Raw genomic sequence first — 14,795 nt, 5'->3', positions numbered from 1 at the left:
ATAAACTTCGTCATGTGTGACAAACAATAATTGGAAAATGGGGTAAGCTACCTGTTGATTGACGGAGAAAATACATTCTCGGGGGTCACCGCTAGAATCATTAATGTGATCATGGATGATGTGATAAAACTGTGTACAGTCAGTGATGGTTATTAGTTTTTAGATGATTTGGATGAAAAGCAGTGTGACAATTCTCCAGACACATTCACATAAAACATAGCAGACAAGACGACAAGTATATTTGGTACCTAGTACTCGAGTTTAACGCATTCATTGATATATATATATATATATATATATATATATATATATATATATATATATATATATATATATATATATATATATACATGATGAGTTTGCTCTCCGATCTTGTATAGAGATCTTTTGAGAGAGAGAGAGAGAGAGAGAGAGAGAGAGAGAGAGAGAGAGAGAGGGAGAGAGAGAGATGTCGTTCCATTTGTTACGTTTCAATTTGCAAGTCCTGACGCTTGAGACAGAAGAGTGAAACTGGAGGTAGTGTAAAAGTCCATTTTACCATAAACGTTCTGTCTCATATTGGTTCCAATAAAGAAACATGACGTAACCATTTATACCATTATTTGACTTTCGCGATTAATTACCCTTATAATTAATAGAGCATTCCGTACACTATAGGATAAGTTATTTATCTCGTCTGACAACTTCTTGTGTTTTACTGAAGGCACGCGTTAATCAATTGCATTATGATAGTTTGTAGCCGACTGACGGAAATCAAGGTCCGCTGGAACTATACGAATCCCGGTTCAGGTCACCAAAAATGTGTAATAATGAGAATTCCCTGGTGATGATTTTTTTTCTGCAATATTCATAGTATATATGAATTAGAAAAAAAAACTGTACGAATTATAAATATTATAAATATATGTTTCGGCTATCGTGGTATCGCCTTCTTCATATTTTTAAAACGCCGTATTAAATAAATAAACCTTGAGAGGATAGCATCCTCTGAGGATGTACGGAAGAGGGTTTTGTGTGATGCAATTCCATTAACGCTGTTTGCCCTACCACCGTGGGTTTACCCACAGAAATGAGTAACAGTGCTAAATGCGGCACAATATGAAACATTCACTTTATTAATAGTCATAACCTATGCAAATGAGCTGAATGATAAAACCGAACCATTTAATCTGTCGCACTGTGTAAACAGCCGTATGTGACGACTGTCGCATTTGTAGAGATCTTCCTGTTTGAACATCAACGCTACTAAAACGTTCCTATATGTAACAATCCGATTAATTTTGTTTCAGTCACCTCTTTTCATTTGAAGTTCTCTCGGTTAGGAAAGGAATATCATAAATGCGGTAGGTGTTTAAAGGCTCATAGATACTCGGTCGGGTTTTTTTTTCACGGATGGTGACCTGACTAGACGGATCGTGTTAGATGGTCCAACAGTGACAGAATTGACCCGTCAGAACTTCGATCAGGATCGGAGGGGGTCTGCCGCATGCTCGTTTTATCCTGACTTGGTGTTGGGTGCAAATTGGCCACTAAGCTACATCACGACATGAGTTTGCACGGCATCGGCTCGGACGAGGACAGCGAAAAGAAGCGGAGGTGCAGCTGCGGTCCGAAACTCGGTCGCTGCATGCTGTCCGACACCACTCAGGGAATCGTGCTGCTCACCGTCGTTGTCGTCGGGTACATGTGCCTCGGGGCGGCGGTCTTCGTGGAACTCGAGGAACCCGAAGAGCACGCCAACGAAACCGATGTGCTCTGGAACGTTTCTCTAACTCTTTGGAACAAGAGCGAGCTGGACATCGAGTCGTGGGTTAGTTTAGTGAACGCCACGCTGAAGATTAATCGTCACAGCTACTGCGACCACGAGTTTGACCCGATGAAACAATGGAGTTTCCTAACTGCTCTGTTTCTATGTATGACGGCCATAACAACCATCGGTAAGTTCTGTAAGAACCTCTCCTTAACCCTTTGAGTGCTTTAATTTTCTCCACCAAATTTTTTGTGCAACATTTTACCAATTCTAATGAATTTTTCTGTAATTTTTTTGATAATTTTGGACAAAATGGACATTACACTTCACTGGTTACAATTTTTCATCAAAATTTTGGCAAAAATCTGAAAAAATGGACTGAGTATATTTGACAAAGGCGATAAAAAATTGACTTTGGCGCTCAAAGGGTTATGAGACTCAGATAATCTTGCTAATGTACCAACTCCTTCTTTATTGTCTGATTTCATATTGTATTGCAGAGATCAGCAGTCTGCTTGTATTTCAGTCAACATAAACTAAACAGATGTTATCAGTACTTCTTGTTTGCTTCGTTACTTTCTTACCTGAGTCGAACTGTAAGGGCAAATTACTAGTATATCCTTGTTGTCTTGATACTTTTTACCGGCAAAGTTCGACTCAGAAACAGTGGTTTTCCACGGCTATCGTAGGATCTCAGCACGGAGAAAAGGGTTTTGCGGCGAAAATCGAAATTGGATTGACACAGGTAAACTAAAACCGTGTGATGTTTACAGAGTGTTCGGAGTTTGCAGTCTAGTATAAGAGTGACGATGGCTGGAAGGCAGTGACAGAGGAAAGTCTCACTCCTAGAGACTGAGCATGCCCGCAAACTTCTTTACATCATTGCACAAGGACAAAAGAAGTCAAAAGAAGTGGAACTCCCTGTCTATTTCCTAATGCACACCATCATATTGACAAAATATTGAATTCACCGATGTTCATAAGCCATAAGCCATGGCCAAATTTTCACAGTATGCTAGCAGTTATATTTGAACAAAGTTTAATTTATTATTTATTTATATATTTATTTATTTATTTTTCGTTTAATTATTTTTCATTTATTTATTTATTTATTTACTTATGCCGACTTTTTCTCACACAAAACTCAGGAAAGAAGGACACAGGTAATGCAGTTCACAGCGTATGAAACCATATCTATCAATGTATATGATCAAAGTATGCCAATGTCTGTCCATTCTCAATCAAGAAAAATCCAAGTTTTCCGGGAGCTGTATGCATGCTGTTACCGCTACTTGTGAATGAAAGCTGATGCCAATGCCATTCTATTGTTCCGTGTGTTACCACTTCAAGGTCAAAGTCATCTCTCTGTCCTTCCTCCTCGGTAACTTGGATCGTCAGGAACTCGTTATTTAACCGTCGCTGATTTGCGATAAACAGTTCTCCCGCAAAAGCGAATCTCTCTTGGACAGATAGCGTGATCAAGTTATTTTCACAGGGCCACTAAATATATTTTGAAGTTAATACAGTAAACACTTTATGATGAGCGAGGATGTGACCGCCAGGAGCACGAAATAAATCAAATAATGCTTTCCTGGTAAACATGGATAGATTGACTGGCAGACAGATAACTGACTAACTGTAAACCTACACTAAAATCGCTTAAAAATATATATGATATCGGTTTGTGGAGTTTGACTGTTGAATTCGCTAGGCGCACCCGTGTACCCACTTCATTAGAATGCCTATCAACTCGATGACGCGTTGACCAGGGAACAGAAAACGGACCAATAAAATGTAAGCGCTTAGATAAGAGGGTCTCTGCCGCTGCGTAAGGACAGAAATTCTGAAACGATATTCTCATCTCGTTAATTGTCAGGTAATGAGGTTAACAATGACATTACCACGAACATTAATGACAAGGGCGAAATAATACATTTGTCATTGTAACGCTCACAAGTTCGAGTTGAAGGCCACACAGCTAAGACACGTTAGTCACCTTTCATTGTGTTCCTGATTTCTTCATACCTTTTTGTTCAAGCTCAAATAACAATCCGCTTAATAATATCAAGTTTTTTTAAAAAATATCAGAAACTACTCCTTCCTTTAGTGGCCTTTTTTTTTCAATCTCCAAAATGACATGAAATTCAAGGTACGTGGTAACAGATGGCTGTAGGTTGCGACAAGCTGTGTTTACTTCAAGTTTAGAATTCGACTTTCATCTGCCTTTGTTATGGAATTAAACATATGCCTACCCTTCTTTGAATCCCGGATAAATCCAAGATGTTTCCCGCCGCGCAGAGAATTTCACCAGGTGTGTATGGGTAGGGTTGCTTCGAATCCGATGAAATTATGACCCAATGATCTTGACTAAATCCAAAAAGTATCATACGCACCGTATTGGGATGAGTCAGATATACGGTAACAGCATGGTTTATTTATATGAGGCAAATAGTTAGGCCTAACCAGAAGGTCTATGTTAATTTTAATTCGGATATAGTGGCATTGACCTCTTTCGCCCGTACGATTTTGAATTTTCTGTCCAATATTGCCAGTCTGATTACGTAGGTATGTCAACGTACTGAAAACAGGTCATATTTAGATCTCTACAGATATGGGGCCCGTGTACTGTTCCACGTTGTATAAATATTTTCCTTTATCGTGAACGCGATAGACTTTCCAGGAAATGTCTATATGTCCACGTTTGATCATGTACGAAAGCGATATTTTGGTACAGTTCATACAGACTAAAACATGTTTAGTCGACGTACGATAACTGTGGTCTTTGTGGCAAACGCCGAAGAATGATGAGTTAATCACTCTCATATCTTGAACATCCGCCGAACACATGTGTTTTATGACTTGTCATTTTTAACGTAGAATGCGCCTCGGGGATAGATATTCGGACTCTCAAAATTTTACAATTCTTTTCTGATCGACCACTTGTATAGGGGCTCATTTTATAGCTGTTGGAGTAAGAAAACATTTCATCGTCTTAGCTTTTCGAAAATCGAAAATCATATTTTTCCGCATAGAGCTAACACAGGGATGGCGACCATTTTGAATTTTTAAATATCTACAAATATAAGGTAACATGTTTCTCTAGTTCCAAACTTTGCACGGTGACCCCCGATATTTAATCTTGATTTTGAAAGCGAAAAGTGTAAGTTTGTTTAATGAAATTTTGAGCCAAAGTTTGAGTCTTTTATTTTATTTTAGCGGCGCTAACTGCCTTTAGTTTGATACAAGACAGAAAGAACCATGTAACATGTGCGGTCAAGATAGATTTTTGTAACAGAATTCTTTATTTTTCAAACCTACCATACAGCGGTCCACTAGGAGTATGGGTCCACCGTCGTCTCTGAATACCATTTGTTCGTCCATAACATCATTCAGGGAACCGTCTTTTGTTTCTCCAACCTTCAATTTAAGCTTTCTAACTCTCAGATCCAGACAGTTATTCATGCGTACAAGTATTTTAAATGAAGTGTTAAATATTTCATTGAAATCTGGTGAGGCTGTCCGATTCAGAGCATAATGGGGTGAAACATAAAAAGAGGATGGGCGATGACTGAGAGGGTGAGTCGTATAGATTTGAGACGACAGGAATATTGGTGTGCGTTTCTCTCATATGAGTCATGCTGGTACACGATATGTGCGGGACGTGCGTCTTCGCCTCGCCAAATGATATACGTGACGGGTACATGTGTAGGTGGGAACAGTGTGGTCACACCTACTGCCGACAAAAAAACGGGACCATTATCCACTAACCGTCGTGATGATAAATCTCTACACATAAATATACATTTTACAAAGTATTGCCGGTTGTAAAACAAAGCTTTGCACTATACATCGGTGCTTCTCCCCCTCAAAAAGGAACGCAATGAAGGTGCCAGGTGTAACATACATGTGTACGACAACAGGAAATCACTGAATTTATAACACTGACTGTATGACATGTAAAACACGTGTACTTGTGATAATCCTCCATCGCTCAGAGTTTCTTCAAAATGATCATGTCTCGATCAAATCCCTGTCTGCAGTTTAGATTTCCAATTACTTTTTTCAGCAACTATTCCTGTTGTGGGAGGGGATTCAAATGGTAGTGTCGTTGTCAGATTTTCGCGCTTCCGACATTTTGTTTCTGGGAGGGAAATATGATTGAGGTCAAACGAAAGGCGTTTCTTTTACCATGGGGCTGAGGATGTTAGTAATCCATGCTCCCTGTGCGTTATTTGAAATTAAGTGACAACACATGCATGTGCAGTATGAAATATAGGTAACACAAGTAAGGTAGTCTGCGCCTAAAAATTGAATATTTAAACTTGAAATTTGCTCAAAATTTCCTCGAAAAAATTGAAATTTCAAACTTTAAATTTGCTCAAACTTTCCCCAAGGAAACTTAAATCCACTCTCTTCCAAAATCAAGAATGAACACTGGGGATCACCATGTAAAATTTGCTACTAAAGAAACGAACTACCGAACATTGAACGACATTTGAAATTCAAAATGGCCGCCATCCCTGTGTCATCTCTGTTGGGGAAAAATTAAATTTTCTATTTTCAAAAACAAAATTGACGTTGAAAAATCTACTTACTCCATGAAATTTAAAATGAGCCACCAAAAGTCATCGACCAAAAAGGTATTGTATTAATTTGTTCTCGAGGAACATTCTATGTACCTCAATGATATTTCAAAAATTCGTCATGTCTTCCTGTCCCTGGTGATGGTACGCTTGGTTGTTTTCGTCGCTTTTGCTATATCGAGTCCATTTCTGATCTGCTTTGTCTCTCAAAGACCCTCATAACCCCAAATTTTGTCAAACCCTTTCATTGAAGAATGGAGGGGGTGGTTGGTGAAGTTGGGTAGGCATACATCAGAGGAAGTACCGACGGGGCATATGTTGGTCGTTACCCGGCGAACAACCACATACGGTCAATATTTATATTGCAAAGATTATAGTGATTGCAACCAGCAACGTTCAGGAAAGTTAAAAATACATGTTTGATTGTTGGAACACGCCTGCCACTCTATATGCAAACAATTGTGAGTCAGCCCTCCGAACACTATCTCGTTCAAAATGGCGTTATAATTAGCACCGTTAATGATCGCTTATTTTCACTCAGTGAACTACTTTACACTTAAACGTTGTATTTCATGTGATCAATTAATGAAAGTGACTGAAAATGAAGTTTTACATTTTATATATATGCTTTGTATATATATATATATATATATATATATATATATATATATATATATATATATATATATGTATATATATATATATGCTTTGTATATATTGTATATATATATATACACACATCATATATATATATATATTTATATATATTGTATATATATATATACACACATACATATATATATATGCTTTGTATATATATGTATATATACACACATACATGTATACATACATGTATACATACATGTATACATACATACATACATACATACATACATACATACATACATACATACATACATACATACATACATACATACATACATACATACATACATACATACATACATACATACATACATACATACATACATACATACATACATACATACATACATACATACATACATACATACACGCACATGCTAACATATAAAACCATTTCTATTGTGACATGGTTAAGGAAAGTGCATAGTTATTAATCTTTAATTGTCATTCGCACATAAAATATAGTATTTTTTTCAAATACAAATGTGAGCGCAAATCAATATTTTTCAAGCCATTTAAAAATGTGAGATAGTTAAATTCATCTGTGTGTCCGCTTTGAAAAACTCAGTGACAGAGCGTATGTCATTGTTTGCCATCTTTGGGGGACGGTAACAGCTGTAGGTACAAACCATACGACTTGTCATAGAAAAAAAAACCCGCCGTCGTATATCTTCTCTGCAACACCTGCTTAGCAGATATAATAGCCGTACAATCGAACCATGGGTCAGCTATATTTAGTCGGTGCTGGTAATAATAGCAATAACATAATGACCATAATGAGAACTGGACTGACAAAATTGAGTAGTAGGATTTCAAGAACTTTGTATTGCAGTACGCGATGACGTTAACCGCATTTTGAGGCTGGAGGGTTTACAATTGGCTTTGATAAAGTACCTCATCCAGAACATCCGTCGTGATTCGGACTCGTACGGCACGTGGAATGCCTCACAGTTGTGCCAAAACACACCAAAGAGCAAGCTAGTTACTAGTTATATGGCTGGGTATCAGTTGGGATAACTGCGAGCTGTATAATTTATGAAAGCGCCATTCTAACTGTAAAACTGGATATTATGGCGTACTGTAAAACGGATATTGACGCTCCATGGAGGTAAATGCTCTCATTTTTCCAAGGGGTCCGCGAATGGCTGTCACTAAATGGGCAACCTGACGGCGACTGGAACTTCGCTGAGGTTACTTCACAAGAAATATCTTTCTTGTAGAGACAAATTGTGAATACTTAAACACACACTTGATAATTTTCGTGATTTCCGTGGTTTTAATCATAATTATTGTTCTCATGATGTAAACATTAAAACGACACTGAAGATATAAAGTAATGACATCCACAACTAAAGTTTCGCGGAGCTCTTCGTTAATTAGAAAAAAAGCTTTAACACTGATAAATTCAAACTAAAAAAAAACAAACACTTTGGTTGGTCTGAATATTTTATTTTCAAAACAAGCATTTTTCATAGAACTTCTTAACTGCATGCACTAGGACAAGATAATTTCAACTCAGCCATTCATTTATACGCATTGATACAGTTGAGCTATCTTTATAATGATCAAAGAAATGGAGGAACCCAAATTTGCAGACCGTAATAATTCGTAGTTAACAACATTTGCTGCTTCTATTTATATTTTATTCGGTGTTTTTGTGTACACATACATGTGCTTGCCATATGATCGCAGGTTTGTACTATCAATTAAAACAAAATTTATGCGAAATCGCATTTATCCTTTGTCGTTCAAATATGATACATGAAAACTGAGTCTTCGTTAGTGAACTCAAACTACCTTTATAGGGGCACTTTTTCAAAAGAGATACAACGTTGATCAAATCGTGTACTGGATTGATCTTTATGTGATATGCCTTCAAGTGCGAAACGAAAGACTCTTTCACTTAATGTACATATCCCACCTTATACACCGAACAATAAGTAATTTTTGAAACAATTAAAAAGCATGATTAATATCATCGATACTTTACACTGGTATATAAAATATTTGTCTCTTTAAGATAGCGCCTCACTCACTTTGAATGAATATTAAGAACAATTTGGATATATTTATATATATATATATATAATATATATATATATATATATATATATATATATATATATATCTTCAGAAGATACACACATATATGAATAGATTAATATATGTATCTTCTGAAGATACACACACACAAACACACACACACACACACACAAACATATATATATATATATATATATATATATATATATATATATATATATATATATATATATATCTTCAGAAGATACACACATATATTAATCTGTATCGTATATAGCGATGCTTTTCAAAATCAAGAGGAGACAGTATTGTAACTTAGACATTGGAAGACAAGCATTAATTTTTTATCGTGAGATCACTTGAAAACTTAAACAGCTTCTTATTCCAAAACGAAATAGATATAAATAGTGACTGCGCATCAATGCTTTGGATATCGATATAACTAAATTATGAAAATTGATGTTAACATGTCCTGTGTGTGTTAGTGTAAGTAATACTATGTAAATAGTTCCTTATATCGTCCTTTAACCTTTTTCTGTTTTTCAGGCTACGGTACGGTGACGCCGAAGTCCACCACGGGGAGACTCTTCCTTACATTTTACTCCGTGATTGGAATTCCCCTGTTTCTTATGTTTCTCTCCAACTCCGGACTTGCGGTGGCTGCCAAGACGAGAGATTGTTTCAAGAGCGTGAGGAAAGCGGCCAAGGAGACTACTCGGCGACTGAGTCACCAAATCTCGGTTCGACGCAACACGAGGGCTTCGTTGGACGACACGGAGAGCATCCGGAGAAGGTTCGGATCGTACGTCGACGACAGCGTTGAAATGACGGAGACTGAGCAAAGCCAGCAGATGGTCGATGAATTAATCGAGGCAGACTACAGGCGAAGGAGTGTGGAGCAAGAGGGCGGTCGTTCAAATCCGGCGCTAGAAGATGAAGACGGCAGTTTGTGTACATCTTTACACGTGGCAGATGATAACGACGACACGGAATCAGCCCCCACAAGCACAAATGGAAAAGTGTCAACCGATGGATCAGTCGAGAAAACAAAAAGTTCAACAGATTCTCCGCAGAGCGGCGATTCTACAGCTACAAATGACGGGATGAGCGATGAGCCTTCCGACCCGAAAATAAATGAGGACAAGGTTGGAACGATGGATAATGATACGTCCTCGTCAAAATGTTCGCCAGAAACGGAAGAAAGAGCGGACAGTAAGCACACAGATCGTGAGCAAAGCGTCATCAATGACGCAACCGACAGAGATTATGAAAATCTTGAGCTGGGAACATTAGAGACGTCCGTTGATGATCGATCGAATATGCAAATTAATTCCATGCAAGCGAACTCAAAGGGCAAATCTCACGGAAGTTGTAGCGAGGGAGACCTTACTTCAACGGATCAAGAGAATAATGGAATCGCAACACACTCAAATTCACCATCAAGTCTTGATGACGATGCTGTGAGCGCTAGCGGTGCACTTTCCCGGGATGGTTATGACAAAGACAACCCGGGGGAAACTGTCGACAGTTCGGACAGAGAGAAAGAGAAATCGCCTGAGAGACGGAGGAAAATAGCGGTACATTCTCTTCAAAATGGCAACCAACCCTACGTGACATGTAAGAGGGACGACGGAAGAGTTTTCCTCTGCAACGGTCCAAAATCCCAGGCATATGGTGCAAGCGATAACCGAGAATCTTATTCGAACAGATGCACAGCTTCTGTCGAGAAGCCGACCGTAAAAAACCATGGCACAGCCATATCATTGGCCGCCAACGACGTTGCAGAGAGCTCTCGGCGTAGTAGTGCACCACCCGGGATTATGCGCACTTCGTTCACCGGGCTAGGAATCAAATGTGAAAAATGTGGGCAAAGAATGCTTTATCCTCGCGCGGGTACGTCCAGGCCAAAGAAAAAAATCTCCTTTGACGCTGATGTGATTGATAAAATCGAAGCGAGTAGCCAAAATGGCGATCAGGACCACTCCAGGTCAAGAGCGGACAGCTTTGAGACAATCGGAACTGGCAACCCCCACGACAGAGCCTTGAGTGTCTTGTCTGTCATTTACGTGATCTACACTCTAGGCGGGTCGTATCTGTTTAAGTACTGGGAAAGTGAACAGGACTGGGACTACGGGGACTCGTTTTATTTCTGCGTGACCACGCTCACGACGATTGGTTTCGGGGACCTCATGTTGGATCTGGCGGACGGTGGGCAGAGCCTCCTAGCCTGGAAAACCGTTCTCTTCATCATTTACACGCTTGTCGGGCTGGTTCTCCTCTCGGCCTGCTTCAGCCTGGCACAGGAGAAGCTGAAGAACTTCGCCCACAACGCCATGGCCAAGCTGCAAATAACTCAGTATTGCCACTTGTGTGCCGGTAAGTGCTTCCATTGCTGCAGACGCCGCTCATCGAGAGTGAAAGAACCAATAACACACAGCGAGAGTGCCGAAGCTAACATCGTGTGAACAACTTTGAATGAAATCCTAGATAATACACTGTTTACAACAACAGAAAGGGTCATTTCAGATAAGAGAGAGTTCAGTGCGCTTGCCAAGACTGCATTATTGTGAAGTAGGAAAGACACAGTTTCGAAGAGGAACATGAGCGCCCAATGTTTTACGCATGCCCATCGCATCAAATTATCTCGCTACAAACTTGCTTTCCCTTGAAGACAAGATTATTTCTATTCTATTTCATTTTATTTTAAGTTATTGTGTTTGCTTTAGGTAGCATTATTTAAATATATACAGATCGAACAAATTTATGTATTTTGTTGCCATATTTTCAAATAATTTAATGTTCTACCGAGGTGACTTGCCCGAATAAGTGAACCAGCGACAAAGTGTTCGAAGAAATTCAGTCGAAGAGGCTTTCCTTACACAACAAGGCCATTCTTGTGTATGATTCAATCAGTCTGATCAATAAGCTTTAATTTCGCGAATTTGTCATCAATCCTCTACAATCCACCGATATCCAAGCACCATTCTGTAAACGCGTTTTATCTGATTATCGCGAGTTTGGTCGCCTCGTCATTGTGGTATTCATATTCTGAAATACCCGCGGGTAGAATTATGCATATGTCTCGATCATATTGGTGCTCCTAGCCGTGCCTATACGCAGTACAGGTATGTATAGATTGAAACGTTTGGTTTCTGAGTGCAGAACTGTATGTTGTCCTTTTTTCATCATATAAAGCATTATGTATTGGTCGTTTTTATATTTATGCGTTATCACTTGTTATTTCACACGCATATGTTGTAATATGGTTGTGTGTTATAACACAGAAAACGAGAAAGTCACGTGTCTGTGACTTGGTATTTACGAATGTAAGAAATCAAAATATACCCATAGCAACTGCAAGTGTATACACTGATGAGTCGACGTCGAGAAACGACTTTTCAAAGCCAATCACGTGATGGTTTAATTTAGAACGTAATTGGCATTGTAGAGACTACTTTAAATTGTAATTTTTTTATATTGCAAATACGTTGAACACTTTAATACCAAAAGTCAAGTCTTTCTTTCTGTGGTCTCACTGCCAACGTTGTGAACAGTCACAGCCGATACTGTTTGACGAATTTGTGTCGATTAAACGACGGCAGTTTATCTTAACTTGAATCTTCCCGCTTTTTTCTTTTGGCGGATATCGTTGTCCATTGTATTCTCATGCATATGAAGGAAGAATCTGTCGCAGTAATTTTTGGTGATGTTTCACTATTTTTGTTCTATACATTATCAATTCGATGGTCCAGTGCGAGAGGGGCGTATCTCCTATTCTTTAACACAGTGGATACGCTCCTCTTGCCCAAGGGCCATCCAATTGCAAATTCTTATTCTACTACAAAAAAAAGCTGAAACACGTACTATTTAGCTTGTCGAAGCAGCGTCTGTATATACATGTTAAATGCACGGTTATTGTTTACATTTGAGTTCTACTCAGGACCAGAATTCACTTGTCAACAATAACCATGCAGTCTATTCATGTACACACAGGCTTAATTGACACTGAACACCTTCTACCTTAACGTGTTTTGAGGTGTAGAACAAGAAACTGTAGTTGACAGAAACAAAAACTTCGTGAAAAATTCATCAAAAGTCCCAACTACTGGCTCTTTAAATGTATCGACAAAGGTTTAAGGAGCTACAGACAGAACAAAAATACTGTTCCACGGATTTTCCTTGTCAGACGACTGGAGAAGATTATTAATGAATTTTACCCCTGACTTTATGAAAATGAATTCTGAGTGAATGAGTTCACCAAAGAGAAACAAACAAATATTGTATTTTATGGATATGATCACGTTTAATAAAATAAGAACACAATTACTGATGAATGGTAACCTTGATTCTTAGGGATAGGTAGTTTAAACTTTTGATTTTACAGTTCTGTACCTGTTTTCATCATAGCACTCCCTTTACCAACATACTATTTGAAACCAATTCCATCGTTTGTTTGGTTAGTTGGTTTTGTAATGATAGAGTTGGGCCTGTATATAGGAAGAGGGGATGCGGGTTAACCGCTTTGAGATAACCAGCATTCGGCTTGCTATTAAAATGTCATCAATGGGGAAGCACCACGTATGCATACAGGTGGAGTTGATGAAGTGAATGTTTAGCAGCTGAACGTGTACCTCGGTGTTGAGAAGAAACTTCATTGTAAAAAAAAAAGATAGAAAACAAAAGTTCTGAAAAGTATAGGTATATAAAGTTGGTGTCCGTTGAACTTCCTGAAGGAGAGGTATACCGTTGGAGCTCTTTCAATTTTCTTTGACACCGTGCACTGGCCTCTTTTAACGGTGCCCTAACATGTTTTTTAGAGCGGTGTGACAGCACAGCGCTGTGATCTGACTGATTTTACAATAGTGTCATCAACGGCACTGAATGGCACTTTCAAAACAGAAACAGCACCCTTCAATGTGGTAGCGGTGTAACACTGTGATAAGTCTCATGCTCCACGAACGACAACAACACTATGTATGGATTTCATGGATGCTGAGAATGAGGTAGAGTATGTAATCACGAACAGAATGGTGAAGTATGGAAGGCTATTTTACGAGATTTCAAGTAAAAAAAACAAATCAGCCAAAAAAGAATCAAGGAATCCGATGAAAAGTTGCTTTATTTTGTCCGGTTTAATGGTTAGACTGGAGCAATTTTGCGTCAGTCATGAGCAACATCATCCAATCTTTAGCAGAGCAAGAGCAGCTTCGTACTGTTAATTCAACTCCTCGCCAACATCTGGACTTTTCATATTTCCATGACGTTTGAATGCTAGGTCTCGCTCCCAGGTCTCGCTAGCGCCAACACACCAAAAACTTTGCTGCCCCGCGATAAGCATCCGCTCACTTCTTGTTGTATCATTACTGTAAGAGTATTTGCAACTGGCAAGTATCAAGCGATGAACCACCTCCCCGAGTGATGGGCACACTGCGATATTTTGACCAGTTCAAGACGAATATCCCGTTTGCCGCAGTGTTTTATTGCTATTATATCATATACCATTACGAACTCTGGCGTGAAACGTAAAAACACACCATTAGATTATGAGAAGTCACGCTTGTTCCATCAGTGCAATATAACAAATATATATATATATATATATATATATATATATATATATATATATCAGATAGCTGTATTTCGCAAGCAATATACTCCTGTTATGATATAATTAACGAATTCAAACATCATAAATCAGACAATATGCAGAGAACGCTAAATATTGATAAAACAGTGTCAAGAAGGGAGTGACG

General features: G+C 38.6%; 1 protein-coding gene across 1 annotated transcript; it reads left to right on the top strand.

The window, feature by feature from the left end:
• Positions 1-1,146: 1,146 nt before the first annotated feature.
• LOC139138679 (serine-rich adhesin for platelets-like) lies at positions 1,147-13,372 on the top strand. Its single transcript, XM_070707166.1, has 2 exons — positions 1,147-1,937; positions 9,589-13,372. Exons 1-2 carry the CDS (start codon positions 1,547-1,549, stop codon positions 11,505-11,507), a joined length of 2,310 nt encoding a protein of 769 aa, XP_070563267.1. The 5' UTR covers positions 1,147-1,546; the 3' UTR covers positions 11,508-13,372.
• Positions 13,373-14,795: the final 1,423 nt, after the last annotated feature.

The sequence above is a fragment of the Ptychodera flava genome, chromosome 8, assembly GCF_041260155.1.
Source record: "Ptychodera flava strain L36383 chromosome 8, AS_Pfla_20210202, whole genome shotgun sequence".
In the NCBI taxonomy this organism is placed as follows: domain Eukaryota; kingdom Metazoa; phylum Hemichordata; class Enteropneusta; family Ptychoderidae; genus Ptychodera; species Ptychodera flava.
This window is presented reverse-complemented; position numbering and strand designations above follow the sequence as displayed.

What these genes read in the sequence shown, in the direction of transcription:
- LOC139138679 (XM_070707166.1), top strand. Translation starts at nt 1,547, where the DNA reads ATGAGTTTGCACGGCATCGGCTCGGACGAGGACAGCGAAAAGAAGCGG. An exon ending in GACGGCCATAACAACCATCG is followed by an intron (nt 1,938 to 9,588) that starts GTAAGTTCTGTA and finishes TCTGTTTTTCAG; the next exon opens with GCTACGGTACGGTGACGCCG.